General features: G+C 39.6%; 1 protein-coding gene across 1 annotated transcript in view; it reads left to right on the top strand.

Moving 5' to 3' along the window:
• The first annotated feature begins 11,242 nt into the window (after positions 1–11,242).
• Positions 11,243–15,726, top strand: part of RPS6KA2 (ribosomal protein S6 kinase A2) — a 143,771-nt gene continuing 139,287 nt past the window's right edge. Inside the window, exon 1 of the mRNA XM_083366367.1 lies at positions 11,243–11,425. Coding sequence (XP_083222493.1) covers positions 11,327–11,425 — 99 coding nt within the window. The 5' untranslated portion in view covers positions 11,243–11,326. The remainder of the gene's footprint in view (positions 11,426–15,726) is intronic.

Below are 15,726 nucleotides of genomic sequence, written 5' to 3'. Positions count from 1 at the left end.
CTAATGGGCACATTTGGAATTTTGAGATAATGTGATCATCACATCGATTTCACATAAACACAAACTAATCATATAAAGAGTGAACTAACTTGCACTAAAAACCCCATATAAGGAAAAGGCAGAGTCCAAGTTACAAAATCCAAACCTACTTCTTTGAGCTAATAATTTTTGTTCACAATTGTCCATTCCACAAATACCATCTCTTATCCCATACTCCAGTTCATTTAATTTTTTTCCTTCATTTTCTCATTTCTTCTTTTTCTACATACCGGTATATGGACACCATCTAAAGCACACAAGTCCTGTTCACATGACACATTTAAATGGGCCCTTGGTGGGAGTAGTGTTATATGAAAACTAGTTCAGATGTGCTAGTGAATCAGCCCCACGATGCTTAGGGTTAACCCCAGATAATGCTAAGTGTGACTGAAGATAAGCAGGTATTGGGCACTATGGTAGAGCTCATATAACCAGGGTGAAGGGATAGTGATCGTCACAAGTCTTGTAGAGAAAGGAAGGCATCCAATCTGCTTTGGATTGCTGGGATGATCTGAAAGTGATAGTTAACTGAGTCCTGCACCATTGATGTGCAGTGTGTGTTTTGTGCACACAGGCATGCCTTCTTATAGCCCTTCTCTAGATTCCTAACTCTTTCTATTGTTCTACACCTCTCTCTTCAGTATAATTCCACTCTTTCTTTTGCTCTCAGCTATAACTTGGTCTCACTCCTTCCTCTTCCTACCTCACTGGGCCTCACTATAATTTCCAACTATATCAGATTCATTCCAACCCCTCCTTGGTTGACTCCCTACCATCTTCTAGCATCTCTCTCTATCAAACAATGTCAAGTGGAGTGACACTATTTCACCCTAATTTCTTTTGGGACAACCAGTAGTGCATCAAAAGTGGCTTGGGTCCGGGATATTTGAGGGAACACCTGCTGCCAGCATCAAGTTCCCTTCGTCCATTGCGCTCACACAGGGAAGGTCTTCTCAGGGTGCCGCCGGTAAAAGATTGCCGGCGGATAACACCCAGGGGGAGGGCCTTCTCTGTGGGTGCGCATGCCCTCTGGAACCAGCTGCCTAGGACCGCCCCTGACCTTCATTCATTCCGCCGGGATTTGAAGACCTGGCTCTTTGAGCTCTCCGGCCCAGGCTGAGAATTTTTAACTGGGGTTTTTATTTTAAGGGATAATTTAATCTTTTTAAATTGTTTTTTAACTTTTGTATTTTGTATTGGTTTGGTTTTTAAATACCCTGGAAACCACCCTGAGTCCTTCGGGAAAGGGCGGTATATATAAATCTAATAAAATAAAATAAAATGCTAATCTCAATCCAACCACTACCTTTACAGTACTTTCTCTAAGCTTTGAAGCATTCCCACCCACCAACCTATTTTAAAAGTTTTACATGCATATATGTGCACACAGAGTCATGTACAATGTACAGCATTATTATTATGCCTAGACTTCACATATGATCTCCTTGTGACTGTGAACTCTGAACCTCTCCATTGTTTTCTCTGTGGTCAACTGGAGGAATGCAGACATTTCTGCCCACTTGGGCATAGAACACAAAAGGATGTCTGTCCAAGCTCGAAGCATGCATTAAATGGGAAACAAGGCTGGCATCTCTCTATTACAGCCACAATATCCTAATCTCTTTTGATTCTTCATTGTTCTCCAATCCCGCTACTAATTTCCTCATAAGCAAATTCAGCAATATCTAATCATGAAAGAGATTACTGACCATCATAGAATGGCATATATTTCTTTGGTAACATTACATCAGACATGTCAAACACAAGGCCCGGGGGCCAGATCCGGCCCGTGAAGTGGTTTCATGTGGCCCGCGAAGCCATCCTGGAAACAGTGAGGGAACGGCCGCCACTGCCTTGGCCCTGGCCCAGAGACCCTCCTTCTGCCACAGACCCTCAGATCTGTCCCACTCCTGCCCAGGCCCCCATAGGCACCCTTGATGCGAACGATGTAGAGCTGGCCACGCCCACCCAGTAGGCCATGCGCACTCTAGCCATGCCCACCCAGTAGGCCATGCCCACCCAGGCCACACCCACCCGGCCCCCTGAGGGCAACCGCAATGCTGATGCGGCCCTCAATGAAATTGAGTTTGACACCCCTGCATTACATAGACAACTCAGGACTTTGTTATATTTGGTTGTGAGGTGGTCTATGATTTAATGGGATGTTAAAATTGCTTTTTGACCTTCAGTTCTGCCCAGTAATGACATCATTTATCACGAAACCCAGAATTTCTTGTAAAACCTCCAAAATATGAAATCCTTTTATCTTTGTTATTTACTTAAAGGATTTATATTTGATTCTTCATTAAAAGTAGTTCACTGACTACTATTGTCATTACTAGCCAGCCTCCAAGTAGAAGAAGGATTTTTAAACTGATCTTGAATATGCACGATAATATTTTTAATATGAAAAATAGCACTTTCCAGATTTTCTATCAATAAATGTCCATTTTATGTGTATGATTGATTTGACCGCATTATTCTAGGTTCAAACCATCAAAGTTCCATCAAAACTCCTATACATTTTTCTGCCTCTTTGATTTTGCTCCAGTCAGAAAATAAATTAGCTTATAACTCTAATTTGCTTTAATTAGTGAATGCTTTCAAATAACTTGTCTTAAACTAGTGATGCCACTCTTGTTAATGTTCTTAGAGTTTACTTACTTACTTACTTACTTACTTACTTACTTACTTACTTACTTACTTACTTACTTATTCATGTTCTGTAGTCACCCATCTCAGCCAAGTGACCCTGGGCAACTTACAATTCTAAAATTATAAAACATAAAAAACAATAAAGCAATAAAAACATCCAAAGAAAGTTTACTAAAGTTTACTGTGTCACTTACTGAAAGTATGACAATATAAAGTTTGCCAGATTAAACTAAATGGCACAAAGGATTTGCAGATGCTAGGGTTATTTTGGTAGTACAAAATTCTGTAAAATAGGATAATGAAATCATAACCTAAACATTTTACTTAAGGTTCCTTGACATAACTTTAGAAGTGCAACTTTTATTAATAAATACAACACAAGGCATTTTAAATAATATTGTGGGATCATGCCTATCTTACAACTTAGAGCATTTTCCTTACCCTACAAATCAAAGAAAGCTTCACATGAACAAAGGAAGTGACCTTATAACAAATTGTCTCATGTAGCTCAAAAGTGTTGTCACTGCTTGCCAATAGATTTCAAAGCTTATAGATGCTGGATGAATGAACCAGGATTTTAGCATAAAATGTATATGTTTTGTTACTTAGCCACTGTCCTTCTGCAAGGTTTACACACAAGTTGTGGGGAAAATACAAAATGTGCTTTTATAGTTTTCTTACATAAAATCTTCATTTAATGTCTCTTAAATAACATCTTGTGTGTTTATTTCTTAGACTGCCTAGTCTACACATCTGAGGCTGTACTATTGTACACATTATACTGTTTCCTGTGAAACTTGGGAAATAGTGTACAGTAATAGAAAACTGACATCCGACTTTCATGGCCTGAGGGACTGAATAAATGGTGTGCACAAACATATGTAGTACTAGTGCTAGCATTTATTTATATAAAACAACTTCAGAAAAACAGTGATTTTGAAATAGCAACTAGGAGCAGGTGCTTAATATTTATCCATATTTAACAATAGTTTCTTCACTCTGATTGCCCCCGACATTATTTTTGCCTCTTCACTTTTCAAAATAGGAGTGGTCAGTGATTCTCTTAAAACTATATATATAATACTTGATGAGACTCTGAATTATTTGCATGTTGCCATAGGTTTGAACATGTAAGTCAGTCCTGACTTTGACTGATAATGCATTACCTTATACATACAGTAACTGTTTTTCTGCTTTCCTTTCAATCTTTGCAGCAGGAAAAGTTGGTCACTAACATGAATTCCAAATTTCAGTTGTTGACACTGTAAACTGATCTGACAGTTGCCGGTAATTATTTGGGATAAGGCTATTACTAACATAATAGGGTTTTTTTTTTCACTTGTGCATTTTTATTGGAATCATTGTGGAAATTGGTGCTGTCTAACCAAATAACAGATTCAGACTTATGAGAAATAATGTTGACAGCTATCTTATATTGCTATCCTAATCCATTCTGGTCAATTGTATACAAAATCTCAGATCTTCTGGGGTTTTTTTTCCTAACAATTGTCTTTAAAAGATTCCAGAACATTTAGGCTAACAATACCATGGAGATTAAGTCCACAAAATCAGCAAGTACAATAGTACATTATCTGAGCCAACTCTGAGAAATTTACAGTATCCTTCTCTTAAATGCATTCTTGAGGCAATCACTCTAGTCTCAAGACAATTCTTACTATCAGGATGCTTTCCTAGTGTTTTGCCTAAAGGAGCTTTTTTCCAATTTCCACTGATTTATCCCGATTCATATTCTCTGGAGGAAATTTCCTTAATTTATGAGGAATCCTTATAAAGGTAAGGTTCTTGCAAGTTGATCCTAACTCCAGGTGACTCTTTGTAATGTGGGTAGCCTTCTTTTGGGATTTTCACAAACCAGCATAGAGTTTGGAGATTTTCTGACCATCTCTCACTGAAGTACTAATCAGATCCAAATCTGTTTTATCTTTTTCAAGATCAAATATCCACCTCAGGTGATCATGGCTGAGTGACAGCCATCTTCTGAGAGATTATGACTGCCTTAAAGCCATCTAGTAAGGATGTAGGTTCCACTGAATTCAGTACTGATATACTGCAGCCAGACTACATCTAAATCAGCCTTGTAACCAATGGGGAGGCTAGGAAGATTTGTTCCCTTTAATTTTTTTTGATTACTCATTTATTTAAGTTATTATTATTTTATTTAAATTTATTAGTGGCCAAACTCCATTGAAGTCTGAACTGTTCTCTTAAAAAGACCAAAGAAACTTCCACTAATCAGGTAATACCAAACCTAAGGTAAGACTGGAATCCCAAAAGCATATAATGGAAGTAGCAAAACATTTCTACCTTGTTTTTTTTAAAAAAAAAAAAACAGGTTTTATTGGTTTTTCAGTTAAAATCTACATATTTAGAAAGCATCATGATGACTGGGTAATCAGAGATTCAATAACAGAGTTTTCAGTACATAATTCAGGTTACATTATCAAAACATCCTTCTCAATTTCCCTTAATATTTCATACAACCAGTTTAAACTAATAAATTTCTAGAAATAGCATGGTCAGTTGAAAAAGTTGTCAATTCAATTTCATTGAGATATATCTATGTCCTGTTATTAAAGTTTACATAATTTTAATTTTAATTATATTATTCAAATTTAGCCTTTAACATCCCAAATAATATTCACAACCCAAATTTCCCTTATTTCATTACAGCAAAAACTATAGCATTTAACATGTATACAGTGGCTGAGTAGCTATGTTCTACCTAATAAACATTGTCTGTTTCACATCCTAATACATCACACGTTACTGACAGGACCACAGCCTATGTTTATCAATCTACAACTATTTATACACAACCAGATTCTGTTTTAAATTTTAGCTAATTCTTAATTCTTAAATAGAATAATCAAACGTCTTTTAACATCAAACGTGTGATCTATAAACCAAATTTCCATTATGTCAGTGCACAAATTATAATGTCTAAAATAAGCCTAATAGATACATAAACACATTCTAGTTATATCTCATAAACATTTTCTATTTTAGATCCTGATAGGTCACTGATTACTAAAAGGATAACCTTTAATGGTTCTCTAAGAACTCACTTTTTAAATCTAACTCTGGCTTTTTTTTTTTTAAATTCCATTTATATCCCGCCCTTCTCCGAAGACTCAGGGCGGCTTACAAGCTTAGCAGTAGCCTTCATTCTATGTATATGCCTGCTTATTAGGGCTTTCACACACACCCCAAGCGGCATTATTACAAAGTCAGCTTAATTGCCCCCAGCAATCTGGGTCCTCATTTTTTTGCCAATCAGGTTTCCAGACCAAGGCCTTTGAATTGCCAGATAGGTCTCTCTTCACTCCAATACATATTATTTGAATCGAAGGAGGCCATCTAGCCATCAGTGGTCCACAAAAACCAAACCATTTGTAATCATTATGTTGTTGCCCTGTTAGTTCTAGTCTCTGTATTTGCTCTAAAAACTTTATCTTCAGTTCGGTCTGGATTCCTCTTCTGTCTGGGTCCATCTGCTTTAAATAGAGAGTCTTATCCAATTTTGTAATTAATACTTGGCTATCCAGTCTTTCAGGAAACTGTCTTTGTTGATCTTCCACATCCTCTATGTTAGCATCACTATCTTGCACATTAAGTTTTCCCATAGTATGTTGTTGGTCCTTAAGGATAGTGATAGTTCCTTATACTTTTAAAGTTGTCGGGTTTTTGGATAGTTTTTGCTTATATTCCTCTGTCTCAATCTTCCAATTTTGTTATATTCTGAAGTATAAATTCTTTAGTTGCAGTCTGGGTTTCAATTTGTGACTTAAGGTTAGCATGTAAATTATTAAATCTGGAGATAGACATCTCAGTGACTCTGTAGATTGTTTCAAGTATAAGGTTATAATCAAGTGAGGTTTGTGGCTGATCCTTCTCCATTTTGTAATAATTATAAATAGTCCTTGGTGGAGGCTATTTTTCAAACAAAAATCAGTAAAAGTCCTCCTCCACAAGTCTAAGCCAAATTCATCTCCAGCTGTTTCAGGTTTTTATCTTAATGCTAAGGTCAGTCCAAAATGTAAGCAAGCTTGTTTGCCAATAGTATTCACTAAATATCCCCAGACTACTTCAAAACCTTTTCAGACAGTATCTTTTTATTTATTTCTTTTTTTTGTCTCCTTTTTTAGACTAATTAGAATAGTCCATTTCTGTAAATATAGGACCTTTGGGCCAAAAGTAGAAAGGCAGTAAGTCCAATAAATCAGTATAATTTAATACAAGGCTTTTTCTTTTCTCTCCCAATGTAGACAAAGGCCGCTATTAAGGAGGGTGGGGGAAAATATCCCTTCCCTCTCCTCACAGTGGGAAGCAAATTCAAGAAGCTTTTGGCAGGGAAAGTAGGCAATTAGGAAAACAAGAAGGTAATTCTCACCCAGTTTTCAAGTGCTTTGTTGCGCTTTTGGCTTCTGCAGGAAACGGCTAAATGATGGGCTATGGGAGTGGCCGATCCTTTCTTCTTCGGTTTGGAGAGTAGCTCCAAGCCGACAGGAGGGCCACCACCCTTCTCAACTGGAGAGACCTCTCCCCTGCTCATCGCCCCTCCAGGGTGACTTTCGGCCCCTTTACAGGGGCCCCGCAATGAAGAAATCCAGGCGACACGAGGAGCGATTCCCTCGCACGTCTGGGAGCACCGAAAGTCCGGAACCAGAAGCCCTACCTTAATTGTTAAGATGATTACATGATCCTTGTTTGGTTTTTGGGCAATCCTTCTCTCTGAAGTTTTAGGTGGGCTGCAGACATGCTTTGAATGTAAACACTACTGTTCAAAAGAACAAATGCCATAAGAGAATTTTCTACTAAATTTAGTTTGCAGAGTCAATCTGTTCTTTTCACCAAAAATGCAATGTCAATGCTCCAGATACATACATGAAGTCCTTTTTCCAGTGGCAGGGCAACCTCTAATACCAGCAGAACTATAAGATGATGCCTTAGCCCTGGAGGAGAGACAAGACATTAGATGGGAAAATGGAAGAATGAAAGTGAAGTCAACAAGGCATGGTTCATCCGAAAAGCTAATGGCAGACACCCGGTGTTATCTGTTGAAAAAGCAAGCAAAACAACATGGCTGTTTAGATTTCTTGCTTTCCCCATCTTACCTCATAGGCTTTCCTTCTTTGCCTATTATTGTGGATCCCTGGGCTAGAAAGCCCATTAAAATGGACTTAAAAGTATTGTAGAAGAATGGTGCTTGCTGGCATAGTACCCCGCATGCTGTCACATAAAAACAATTTAGGCTGGGGTAAATCTGGGTTTGACTTAAATCAGGAAAGGAGCATTGAGGAAAGAGCTAATTTCCCTGGATGCCATAATTAATACCTCAGTTCTGAGTTTGTAAAGTCAGAGGCAGAGGCAGATTAGGGTTTGTTGAAGTTTCCTTTTTGGGTGGTATCCCCTTGAAATCCAGAAGTGAAGTACAAAGTCTAATCTGTAGCACAGACAATTACTTCCATTTCACCTTTTCTGATGTGCTTGTTTCTATGCACAAAATCCAGCAGATTGGCCAGATGTAAATAATAGAATACTTCTGATGATGCCAGCAATAACAGTAATAGCGATAAGGAAAAATAATGGATGCTTTTGAACTGTGGGTGCAAGGCAGTGTTAATTTTTTATTATTATTTCTGTTCTACAAAGAGACATTAATCCCTGTCTTAAGAGCTGCGGTCAGCATTTCCTGACATATTTTAACTAGCCAGGCAGAGAAAGGTCAAGAAGACCTCTGCTAGCCAGTTTTTGTCCAAGTATCATAGACACATCTTCAAGAGGGAAAAAGCTTAATTGGGTAAGCCTAAAACACTGCTGGCTAAGCCGAAAGTACTGAAACTTCGGGATACAGTAGATAAGAATGATAATGGATATATACTGTGTTATAACAGTGGACTTTTACAAGACTTACCAACCTGTATTCTGCTTTTCTGGAGCAGCTTTTGCTTTTCTTAATGATGGCCCATCCCAACTGAGCAATAAAAAGTCATCTGAGAAATTCAGTTTCAGGGTGGGAGGAAGGAAGGGCCCTGTCATACTCTCAGGAATGTTCAGTGTTTAAAAGAAATGTAAGCATTGATGAGAAATGTTAAAAAAATATGTTTAATTAAACCATTGTTTGAGAAAAAAGAACTAGAGTCTTTATTAATTTTGTTGAGATTACTGCGGCACTAGAGAGATTATTTCTTCTGCAGATAAAGCAAAGAGAAATGTTTCCATGAGGAATTAGTAGCACAGGCTCCGGTAAATTTGTTCATTTGAAGGAAATAAGTACCTCAGAAATAGTTTAAGTTATTTTGGCACCCAGGAGCCCAGGCCCATTAGTTTCCTGGGCCCTGGCAGAGCAAAATGCTTTGGAATCTGTCAGAAGTAGCCACAGGAAGATTCCATTAGCTTATTAGACCCTGGCTCTCAGATGAAAAGTCTAGATGAAAACATGTATAAATGATTGATATGGCATATGCTCCTCAGTTCTGTTTATGTAGATGTTCGCTCACATTCTTAGGTATTGGCCTTCTAAAGGAGATCTTTGTTGACAAACATCTTTATTTCACACTACAGCATCGTAGGATTACAAGTAGGCACTTCTTTAGATTTTTAAACTCACTGGGGCATACATACTGCCATACATGAGAGCCAGATTGCTTTATGGGTAGTCCTTGATTTTCAACCCTTCGTTTAATGACCAAAGTTACACCACCACTGAAAACAGTGACGGTTCCTTGCAGTTACAATTATCACAGCATCCCCATGGCCATGTGATCCAAATTTGGGCACCTGGCATGTTTTTAATCACAGTTACATTGTCTGGGATCATACGATTTCACATTTGCGACTCTCCCAGCTGGCTTCCTGCAAGCAAGATTAATGGGGGAAGCCAGATTTGCTTAATAACCATGTGATTCCACTTAACAACAGCAGTGGTTCACTTAACAAACTTGGCAGAAAAGGTTGTACAATCAGACGCAACTCACTTAATGCTTAGCAATGGAAATTCTGGCCCTAATTATCATTGTAAGTCAAGTGCTACCTGCAATGGTTAAGGCACCAGGCTGAAAACTAGGAGACTCTTGAGTTCTAGTCCTGCCTTAGGCATGAGGCCAGCTAGGTGACTTTGGGCCAGTCTCCTCTCAAAAGGAAGGGCAAATCATTTCTGAAAGCTTGCCAAGAAAACTGCAGGTTACCACCCCCAGTAGTTGAAACTGATTAACTCCCAAGGGAGTTAACATTGATCCAAACACAGACACCCAAATAAATGTTACCTGGTTCTTGACACTGGGATTCTAATACGATGTTACACCCTTGCAAAACAAAACAAAAAAGAAAAAAAGAGGTGCATGTGTTTTTGGTTTTACTTTTAAGTCTGTCCCTGGCTCTGCCTTCCCCAGAGCCTTGGTGGAGCAGTGGGCTAATGCCTCCTTAAGTAACACCAGCTGCCTGCAATTAGTGCAGGTTCGCATCCCACCAGGCTCAAGGTTGACTCAGCCTTCCATCCTTCCGAGGTAGGTAAAATGAGGACCCAGATTGTTGGGGGCAATTAAGCTGACTTTGTAATAATGCCGCTTGGGGGGTGTATGAAAGCCCTAATAAGCAGGCATATACATAGAATGAAGGCTACTGCTAAGCTTGTAAGCCGCCCTGAGTCTTCGGAGAAGGGCGGGATATAAATGGAATTAAAATAAATAAATAAATAAACCCGGTGTGCATTTATACTACATTTAGGGGCAACTTTCAGCCAGCTTGGACAACGGCTGGGCTAACCAGAGATTGTAGGAACTGTAGTCCAACTCGGCAGGAAGGCATCAGCGGGAACATTTGAGTTCTGTATAACCTAAATGAATAATTCAGCGCATTTGGCTGAAAGGTCCGAAGGCTCCGAATCTGCTTTTAAAGTCTGAGAAAGCAGGAGCAGCGGCAGCGGGGGAAAAAGAAAAAAAAAAAGACTTCGGAAGCCGCGGCCTGCCTTCCTTGCCTGCCTGATCTCCCAGGAGAATCTCCTTTTGTGAGGAGGGCTCATCCCTTCCCAGGCCAAGATAATTATAGCTCTCTCCGCGCTGCAGTTCCCAACTCGCGGCGAGCGGCAACGGGGCGCTCCCTTCTCTAGCGCGATCCGGAAGCCGGGAGGAAACTGACCGGCTCCTTACGGCGAGGGACAAGCCAAGACAAGCCCGGTCTTGCTCCGAGGTTGTCCTGAAGCGCCCCCCTCACCTTCCTGGCCTCTCCGCAGGGCTAGCGCTCGGAGGAGCTCTCTGGACAACCGGCGGCTTCCGCAGGCAGAAAAAGCCGGTTCCGATTGGGCGGGAGAGGACCGTGCCGAGCGGGAGGTGTGTGTGTGGGGCAGGAGGAGGAGGAGGCGAAGAAGAAGGCGGAGAGGAAGAGAGTTGGGCTTGCAGCGATGAAATGTAAACCCAGGAGGGGGGAAAAAGCCGCTCCGGTAAGTTGATCGCCCCTGCCTGGCGATTCGCCAGTGGCGAAGGCTGTCTTCGGCGGGACTCGGCTCGGCCCGGGGACCGGATGACTTCGCCCGAGGACCGTGGCCAGCCCAGGGAGACGCGCCCTCTTCCTTGCCTTCCTCGGATGGCTGTGGGGTGAACGGCGTGCCCTAGCGATGGACACGAGTACGAAGAAGTTCACGGTGCGCAGGTTTTTCTCCGTCTATCTCCGCAAGAAATCGCGCTCCAAGAGCTCCAGCCTCGGGCGCTTTGAGGTAAACGCCGGCCGGGGCTGTGACTTCGCTGGGGGAACCTGACAGATCCTCGAGGGGGCTTTTTTTCTATTTTGATTTTTTTCCCAAGTTCTACCTACCTCGCCTTCCTCCTCTTTTTTTTTTTTTAAAAAAAAGGAGAAAAGACGTATTGGCTACTTATTTCTGCAAGTAAATTACCTCGATCAGACCGGGGTTTTTTTTGTGTTTTTTTTCAAGTTCTACCTACCTCGCCTTCCTCCTCTTTTTTTTTTAAAAAAAAGGAGAAAAGACGTATTGGCTACTTATTGTTGGGGGCAATTAAGCTGACTTTGTAATAATGCCGCTTGGGGTGTGTGTGAAAGCCCTAATAAGCAGGCATATACATAGAATGAAGGCTACTGCTAAGCTTGTAAGCCGCCCTGAGTCTTCGGAGAAGGGCGGGATATAAATGGAATTAAAATTAAATTAAATTAAATTTCTGCAAGTAAATTAGCTCGATCAGACCGGTTTGTGTTTTTTTTTCAAGTTCTACCTACCTCGCCTTCCTCCTCTTTTTTAAAAACAAAACGGAGAAAAGACGTATTGGCTACTTATTTCTGCAAGTAAATTAGCTCGATCAGACCGGGTTTTTTTTTTCTTTTCGTGAAAGGCATCGTTAAAAGCCTGTCAAATAATACTTGGAAGGTAGATTGGCTAAAGTAGAGGCTCGCTTCCGCTCGGCCACGATTTTAGTTCCGCAGCATCCTTGCGGGCTCTTGCGCGGCCCAAGGGCAGCCACGGAGCCTCAGGGCTCAGCGAAGGCAGCCCTCCGCTGGGATCCTGACACGGGACTTGCCTTATCCCCACATGCAGCTCTTTCGTCCTGCCTAGGCTTCTATGCCCCTGAAGTAGAGTTGGTGTTTGTAAGGGAGTTAGGCTAAGCAGTTAGGCTGATGTGCCCTGCGGAAAGCTTTGGAACTGATGGGGGGGGGGTTGTAAACTTGGGGCAGGGGATTGGTTTGATTGCCCCTTCCTTTACTTGATTGCCCCTTCCTTTACTACTAAAGCAAGAGAATAAACGGGAATGTTTTGGGAAACTACTCTTAGAGTTTACATACTAGCAACTGGTTAGTTCTTCTGCAAAGAATGAAAAGTATTGATAGTTTTGGATGTTGAAACGTACTTTGGAAGCAGCCTGGTCCATGTGTGTGTGTGTGTGTGGGTGGGTGGGTGGGTGGGTGGGTGGGTAGGCAATTGTCTTCACCTCTAAAAAAGACATTGACACAATCCAATGACAGCCCTTATCCCGGTGATTTTGGATCCTGTGAGCTTTATGGCAACCAGTGCAAGTTTTATTGTGTTGATGATGATGAAATAGAATCTGATGCAAAACACTACAAACCTTTTGGTTTTAATAGCCACAGTATAGGAGGGGCCGTCCAAAGTCAGCTTAGTCTAAAGTCAGCCCTTCTGAGTATGCAAAGGGTTGCTGTCTGATAGCAAAATATTTTTCATTCCTGCTCTGAAGTGAGTTCAGCTGATTCAACAGCACTTGAACCTAAGTTAGTGAGGATAAGATGGTTGCAGCCTTAAAGAGATTTCCTCATCAGTTCTTGTTCTTACTTCCAAGTACTGTACCGCAATCCAATACATTGCGTATAACTTTAAAGATATATTCTTCTGTATTGCTACTTCTATGCTGATTGATAGATGCAGGCAACCTTTGCAAATATCTATATTCAGCTCATGGACCATTATTTCATCTCAAGATGGAACTGGTCTTTTAAAAAAAGTTAACATTTCAGTGAAAAAATATGGCAGTAATAAGAAGAAACATTAAGTAAGCACATCTGTATGTAGGAAAAAGGAGAATTGGGATGTTTCTGCAACTTTTTTCTTGGTTCTCTTTTCTGATCTTTCACTAATGATAAGTTAATTACTTCAAAGTTATATTCAGTTGTTCCTTTCCTCAGCATTTTTATATCAGTGTTGATTCAACATTCAGAATCAACAATAGAATCAACAAAATCAACAATATTCTGAGGATCAGAATATTCTTCAAAAGTATTAATATTATTTTAAATGAAGAAGGATTGTGAAGTTCAGGGTTTTTAAACAATTTTTGGATCATATCCAACTGATTTAAATAATTTCAAATAATTTTCTACAGAAGTGTGTGTATATATGTATATATATATATATATATATATATATATATATATATATATATATATATATATATATATATATATATATATATATTTGTTGGTGTTAGCAATAGGTCTGTGGCTAATAATACTTTCCTTTTTGATTAGAGGAATATGAGAACTCTTTGCCAAGTCTTATTTGCCCAAACTGTCAAGATTTAAACCTATTTCATGTGAGGTTTCACCAGTTGACACTTTTTATTACAAAGGCCTACTTATATTTTCTCCAATGTGCTATTCTCCAGATGTGTGGAATATAACTGCCATGATTTCCCCAAATCACATTGACTGCATTGTGGGGTTATAATTCAACATATCTAGAAGATACCTGATTAGGAAAGATTGACATACTTTAGGTATTTGTAGCAAGCTGAACATCAACTAATAATGCTGTAGTTTCTGAAAGCTAATTGCAGATAAATCAAAGAACTCTCTCTATTCTACAGTGCTGCTTAGATACACATAACTGTCCACTGTTTTTCATAATTTGAACATAATTGCCTTGCAGGTTTTCACATTGAGATGGCTCTAGTTCCATACTTATTCCTATAGAAATCTGGAGTATGTAAAATCAAAATGTGGTTAGTAATGCAAGCCTGTGCAAGTCTCTTGGAAAATAAATCCAGTCTTTCAGTGGTGTACTTATTCAAGCTTCCTGAACATTTGTTTTTCTGAGCTTCCCTAGCATGGTACCCAAAGTCATAGTTTAACTCGGATTACTAAGACAAAAGAAAATGGCAGTTTCCTGCACTAGAATCCTTCAGTTTTAATACTGGAACTTTTTAATTTTTTTACTACTACTACTACTACTACTACTACTACTACTACTATTATGACAAAAGAAAATGGCACTGTTTACTACACTAGAATCCTTCAGTTTTAATTATCCTGCAAAGTTTTGTTTTCTTTCAGTGACTTTCGCAGTTCTATAAAGAAAAATGAGTGCTTATATGTTTTGTTGTTTATACTGTAGGAGAACACATTCAGCACAATTTATAAATCCGTTATTCTTGCTGAAGGATAAAGACAGGACTATGGGAATTCTATGACCATTTAATCTCCAAAAAGAAGGTGGTTTAATAAATGGTTTCTATCAAAAAAGCTCAAAAGCTACATAAACTATGAAATCATTCATTAGTGTCTCAAAGGCCTATATTCTGTGAATTTGCCCAGAAATTATCAGCAACAAGGTTTTCCTCAAAGGATGCATTCAATAAAGGACCAAGCCCATGGGGATGACAGAGCAAATCTGAACAGAAAAAGTAGGCCAGGATCAACTCAGGAATTATCTGGAGAAAGTCATCTCTGCTCCATAAAGATGTTAGAGCAGCCATTTGTAAAAAGGTCAAAAGCATTATAAAACATGACTTGGTGAAATGTTGGCTGACTTCTTTAAGAACAAATCGCAGGGCGGGGGGGAGGGAATAAGAGTCCTGCTATAGCATACCATTGCCCAAGATTGATAATGTTACTGGAATCTGCATTGCCAGATGAACACACTGCAGCATTTATGTGTGTACACATATAGTACACACTTCCTGTGGTGAGTAGTATTTGGATAGGGCAAGACGAGACCAGAGATCTACTTTGAATTTGGTTTCATGTGTATTATAAAGATGTTGACCTGCCCTGAAATAAGTGTAACTTTGTTGTGGGTTAGAAGTTAATTTACATATGTGTTGTTGCTGCTAAGCAACTCAAGATGGAATCACAAAAATCATCAGACATGCATAAAACCTGAAAACTTTCACAAAATCAAAGCAATATTCCAGTTTGCCATTTAACATATAACATTTTAATATATTGATATATAGCCAAATTTTATTCAGATTGATATGTAGTTGAATCTTATTCAAATTGACAAAATGCAAGGTGCTATAGTCCAATGGGGACACTGTATCCCCAAAAGAGAAACAAGTGTCTAAATTTAAAATGCTTGCAAGTATTATACCAATAAACACATCCAGTTATCAGCTACATGTTGCATCTTGTGACATATCCTACCTCAGTGATGGCGAACCTTTTAGAGACCGAGTGCCCAAACTGCAACCCAAAACACACGTATGTATCGTCGGGTGCCGGGTGGGCGTGGCCCATTGGGTGGGTGTGGCTCATTGGATGGGTGTGGCCAGTTGG

Source organism: Vipera ursinii (genome assembly GCF_947247035.1).
Source record: "Vipera ursinii genome assembly, chromosome: 1".
Taxonomy (NCBI): Eukaryota; Metazoa; Chordata; class Lepidosauria; order Squamata; family Viperidae; genus Vipera; species Vipera ursinii.
Note: the sequence above shows the minus strand (reverse complement) of the source record. Positions and strands in the feature narration are given on the sequence as shown.